Source organism: Sinocyclocheilus grahami, unplaced genomic scaffold (assembly GCF_001515645.1).
Source record: "Sinocyclocheilus grahami isolate Dianchi unplaced genomic scaffold, SAMN03320097.WGS_v1.1 scaffold293.1, whole genome shotgun sequence".
NCBI lineage: Eukaryota > Metazoa > Chordata > Actinopteri > Cypriniformes > Cyprinidae > Sinocyclocheilus > Sinocyclocheilus grahami.
Genome location: NW_015505472.1, coordinates 999,360 through 1,004,919, shown reverse-complemented (window position 1 = coordinate 1,004,919; position 5,560 = coordinate 999,360). Strand labels below are relative to the sequence as shown.

At 40.6% G+C, this 5,560-nt stretch overlaps 1 protein-coding gene across 1 annotated transcript; it reads left to right on the top strand.

The window, feature by feature from the left end:
* The first annotated feature begins 775 nt into the window (after nt 1-775).
* Nucleotides 776-2,451, top strand: LOC107600854 (5-hydroxytryptamine receptor 1B-like). The gene has a single exon (XM_016292822.1). It carries the CDS (start codon nt 1,281-1,283, stop codon nt 2,421-2,423), a length of 1,143 nt encoding a protein of 380 aa, XP_016148308.1. The 5' UTR covers nt 776-1,280; the 3' UTR covers nt 2,424-2,451.
* The last annotated feature ends 3,109 nt before the right edge of the window (nt 2,452-5,560 follow it).

The following is a 5,560-nucleotide window of genomic DNA, read 5'->3' as shown; positions in this document are numbered from 1 at the left end:
TTCCATTAGTAATTATTTAGGCCTTGTTAAGAATAAATATTTGTGTAAAAAATAAATAGAATTACAATGCCAAATCATGGTACAATTTCAATAATAAGTCAATTCAAACAATTCTTGCAAAAAGTGGATTTACAAAGGTGTGTTGTTCACTTTCATATTCTTTTTAGAGAGGGGGCATTAAGGCTTTACTGAGTAAACCCCAACAAAGAGCATCTTTAACTATACATCTAGTCTGTAATTACCTCACATTCAACTGAGATATGTTTAAGTCACTAAAAAAAACATCTGATTATCGTCATTCATTCAGGAAATCAGTCTTTATGTTTAGATTCACTAAACAGAGTCTAATCTGAATCTTCACTAAACCAAATCGTAATTGTTCACTTACTCGCCCATGTCATTCCAAACCTGTATGACTTTTTTTCTTCTGTTGAACACAAGACATGTTGAAGAATGCTGGTGACTAAACAGTTCTGGTGACCTTTAACTTCAATTGTATGGACAAAACACCAAGACATTTCTCAGAATATCTTCTGTTCCATTAACCATGATCTTAACTATTATATATGCAATGTAATATCAATATAATAATAACTGTAAAATAGCTATAATTGCTTCATAATAGCATAGGGCTGCATATAGCACAAGAGCGGTATTGACTACATGGCACATTTATGTTGTCTTATTTGGAACTTATATTTTGTAAAGATTTAGCAAATAGAATTAAAAACAATAAATAAATAACAACAGTTTGATGCTATGAAACAACGTGAGGGTGAGTTTATTTTTTAGATAATTAAAAGGGGCATAAAAGGGTAAGGAGGCACTAAGACCCAGAGGACAGCATCCTCTCGCAAACTAGAAGATCATGCTTATCAAAGCTGCAACTTTTGCATCAGAGCCCTATAAAAAGCAGGAACCCTGTGACCGCCTATCAGTGAAACCTATGAAAAATTGCCGCTGCTTGCGGGCAAAGTATCTACGTTTTAAAGATGACTCGTTCGTGGACGTGAAGAGGAGCAGGGATGTTCTTGCACAACTTCTGGGATGCTTTCTATTGTGCAATTTTGCAACTTGTATGCCCTCAGCTGATTTTTTGTTTTTTTTTCGTAGAGACCGAAGTTTGAGCATTAGAATGAAGCAGAAAAATATCTTCGCATGCCACAGAACGAAAACATCCACGAGCGTTTGTCTGCACCCGATGCTGGAGCTGACAGAAATCATGAAGCGCCGAAAATATTGCTTCAATTTCAAAATATGAAAACATATGGTCTGCTGGGATGGAGCGCACCGGTCATTTCAAACCAACACCTGGCCATTTCGAGGTTTTGAACAGCTCGACCGGCACCAATGTGACTTTAACAACTGAAACGGACGAAAAACAAGAAAGTTTCGCGTTCCAAGTCACCTTAGCGTCAGTTCTCGGTCTCATCACTCTTGCAACGATATTAAGCAACGCGTTTGTCATCGCCACCATTTCTCAGTCCAGAAAGCTCCAGACTCCGGCGAACTTCTTGATCGCGTCCCTGGCCGTCACGGACCTTCTGGTGTCGGTGCTTGTGATGCCCATTTGCGTGCTGTACACGGTCACGCACGAGTGGACGCTCGGGCAGGTGATCTGCGACATCTGGCTGTCCTCAGATATCACCTGTTGCACCGCGTCCATTCTTCACCTCTGCGTAATCGCCTTGGATCGATACTGGGCTATAACGGACGCGGTCGAGTATGCCAAGAAACGCACCCAAGCGCGCGCCGCGGGGATGGTGGCGACCGCCTGGATCATCGCCATCTCCATCTCCCTGCCGCCGTTCTTCTGGCGACAGGTGAAGGCAGGGGAGCTCACCACATGCTCGGTCAACACGGACCACATCTTCTACACCATCTACTCCACTTTCGGAGCTTTCTACATCCCTACGCTGCTGCTCATCGCCCTGTACGGGCGGATTTACGTGGAGGCGAGGAAGCGCATTTTGAAGCAGTCGCCCAAAAAAGCGGGGAAAAGACTCACTTCTGCACATCTGAGCACTAATTCTCCCGCTTCGGTGGCTTCGACTTCTCCTTTGCATTGTGGAAGGCAAGAGCTTTACTCGGACAGCGGGTCTCTGGGCAGTGACAATCAAATTAGAGTAACTGTGTCCGATTCACTTCTGGAGAAAAAGAGAATCTCGGCTGCGCGAGAGAGGAAAGCCACCAAAACCCTGGGCGTTATTTTAGGAGCCTATATTGTGTGCTGGTTGCCGTTTTTCATTTACACACTGCTGGTTCCCCTCTGTCCATCCTGCTTTTCCGCAGAACTCTTTGACTTTTTCAATTGGCTCGGCTATGTCAACTCACTGATCAATCCAATAATATACACCATGTCGAATGAGGATTTTAAAAAAGCTTTTCACAAACTCATAAGCTTTAGATGTTGCAGACGATAGTAAAATAGATCGATAATATTAGGATAACGGTCATGCAATCAGTCGGTCATTATCGCAAGTGATATCACTGCGCTGTTGAATGCTTGATTCTGATTGGTTGACGGAGAGTCTAAGGTGTTGATTGTGTTGTTCTTACACCTGCAGGGATTTGAAGCAGTTCCAGTTTATTACAGTCACATATTATTATTTCAGTTTTTTTTTTCAGCATAGCACAAAGGACGCAAAACAAATACACGGCCAATCAAATAAATGACAGAAAACAGGATCAAAATGACAAATTATTTCGATTTGGTCTTAACTAATTAATCTAATAGCCTCGCTGTTTTTAATTATGCTGCTGCCTATTAACATTGCCGAGAGCTGCAGCAGACTCGGGTAATTACACGCGCGCTCCCTCCCTCTCACTTTTTCGGTCACAAACACACAACCTTGGTTCCTCCAATAACTGATTAGAAACAGCCCAAGCCTTGGTTACTAGTTCAAAAAGTGACATTTTCCTCTCTCGTTCCAAAACAAGAAAAAAATGGTGTTATAGAGATGAAAACCTGAAAAAATGTGCAGAGGTGAAACCATAAAAATGCAACAGTAGCCATTGTGTAAGCAATTAACTCCAGATTCACGTCGTTGCTTATTGTGTAGAAAAACTAACATTGTACAAATCGTACGTTTTCCTACGATTCACATCAATTCATACGAAATTGCATCCTTGATCCTGTGTCCTGGTAATGACCGTCTGACTGCACATATATCACATGACTGCTTAAAAAAAAAAATACAGCACTAAATAAATAAGTAAATGGACATGAAATGATTATAGAGTTGATTAGTTTACTAGTAGAGATGGCATGAGCGCAGATACACAGGAAACAGGTTTCCTAGACGAGCGGTCAATCAGAGTGACCAATCAAAATCAAAAATCCCAGACAGCAGAGTGTAATAAACTCTGTTATGTTGGCCTCGTTTGACATAGTAGATGTAGGTTACTCCTGCAAAATTGAGCGGAATTTACAAATGACTTTGGATTTGACAGGGTGTGGTCAACCAGTCGTTAATCGTAAACGGAAGTCGTGGCCTAATGGTTAGAGAGTCGGACTCATAACCCAAAAGGTTGTGGGTTTGAGTCTCGTACCGGCAGGGATTGTAGGGGGGGGGGGGGAATGTACAGCACTCTCTCCCACCTTCAATACCACGACTGAGGTGCCCTTGAGCAAGGCACCGAACCCCCAACTGCTCCCCGGGCGCCGCAGCATAAATGGCTGCCCACTGCTCCGGGTGTGTGTTCACGGTTTGTGTGTGTTCACTGCTGTGTGTGTGCACTTTGGATGGGTAAATGCAGAGCACTAATTCCGAGTATGGGTCACCATACTTGGCCACATGTCACTTCACTAATTAATAATGCAAAAATGTGTAAAAAGCTTCATTGTCATTATAAAATGTGCAATTAAATTGCTCTTATGTGATCACTGCCTATAGCTGCTGACTGATCCTAAACTTAATAAATAAGTTGGGTAATCCATTTGCTTGTGCTCACATTAAATACGTCTTTCATTCTGTCTTACAGTGCGAATATGTATATGTGTCTTAAAGCAGTGCATGCTTATATTATGCTTGAATAACGAAAACAGGCCTACTGATGATAAATTCTTGTACCTAAATTTATTTTAGTGGTTCTTCTTGTCCAAGCTCCCATAAATGTGGGTGTTTTGGTGAAAAGTCCTTGTTTGATGAAAGCAAGCAGTGGGAATTTATACTGAGGTCAAGTACTCACTATACAATCATCAGCAGTACGAGTGCCTCAGACAGAGTTAAACTGACCAACCCGAGGCCATTAAGATTTAGATGTGAATTGAGACCTACTTCTAACACAAATTCTGTGCTATGCACCCATAAGTCATATTATCTGTCACTTGGCAGTATGAGAGATCACTGAGTAACTGAGAATGACACGTCTAGCGCAGGAGGTGAGTAATACGTCAAAGACGCACAAGAAAAGGGCTGAGGGGGAGATATCGACCTATCAAGCCCATATGGAGGTGACAGGGAAGGATCACTGCAAAGCCACAGCATATCGCGAAAAGGCACGTTTGAAATTTCCCATAATTCTGCTTTTCCAAAATGAGCCTGTGTTTCCTTCAACCCTTTCTTTGTATGTGTAGTCATGGTGGATATTGATTTACTTATCATGCTGCAAAACCTCCAACAGCAGCCAGTGAAATTGGGGACATTTATAAGCAGGGGGCCAATGGACTAGAAACTGACATGAAAATCATCAAGAAAATGAAAATCATGCTGATATTTTCCCTGGTTTTTGGAGCGCAGACCCTTTTAATGTCTACGAATTTGATGTGAAGTGAGTTTTAAAGACCTAATTTTATACTTTACAGCTGGAATGCTAACATCCGCAATAAGTGTAAGCTGTCCTGTCAGAACCGCTTAACAGTGAATCGCAAATTAGCTCTCAGAAAGCGACGGTGGTGGGAAAGCAAGCAACATGATGGCATAAATGTTAGTTTTTTTCCCCCTAACCATATTGGTCTTTTTGGAGTATGCTGATAAATATGACTTTTATCAAGAGTAGTATTAGTATAAAATGATTTGGACAAGCTTGGAGGAGCCGTTTATTTGTTTTCTTGTTTAATTAATTTGAATTTAATCTCTTGTCTTTGCCATTTATCTTTTCTTCTAAACTCATTAAAAGTAGTAGATTTAATACTATGCAAAATTAATCTTGCATTTCTGTTATAAGCCGTTGTTGTCACTAAATGTTTTTGTTTTTAATATGATTAAAATTGAAATATTTGGTTATAGCACATGTTTCATCTCAAATAAAGTTATTTTTTCCCTCCTTATCCTTATCATGAGTGAACAGAGAAACACTCGTTTGCAGGCATATGATTACCACGTGTCTGTGATAACATATGACCTTGATATAATCAACATACAAATCACTCAGGCATATATTGCACACATGGCCTGCATATACAGTATGCCTGAACATGTAGTCTTACTAAAATCCATGCAGTAATACTGCATAAAGTCATTAATCTTTGAACTTATGTTTTTAGATTTGCTGGACATTAACCTTTATCATATTAACATTTCTAAAGGCTTCATTTATGGGAGATACTCTTTTTCGT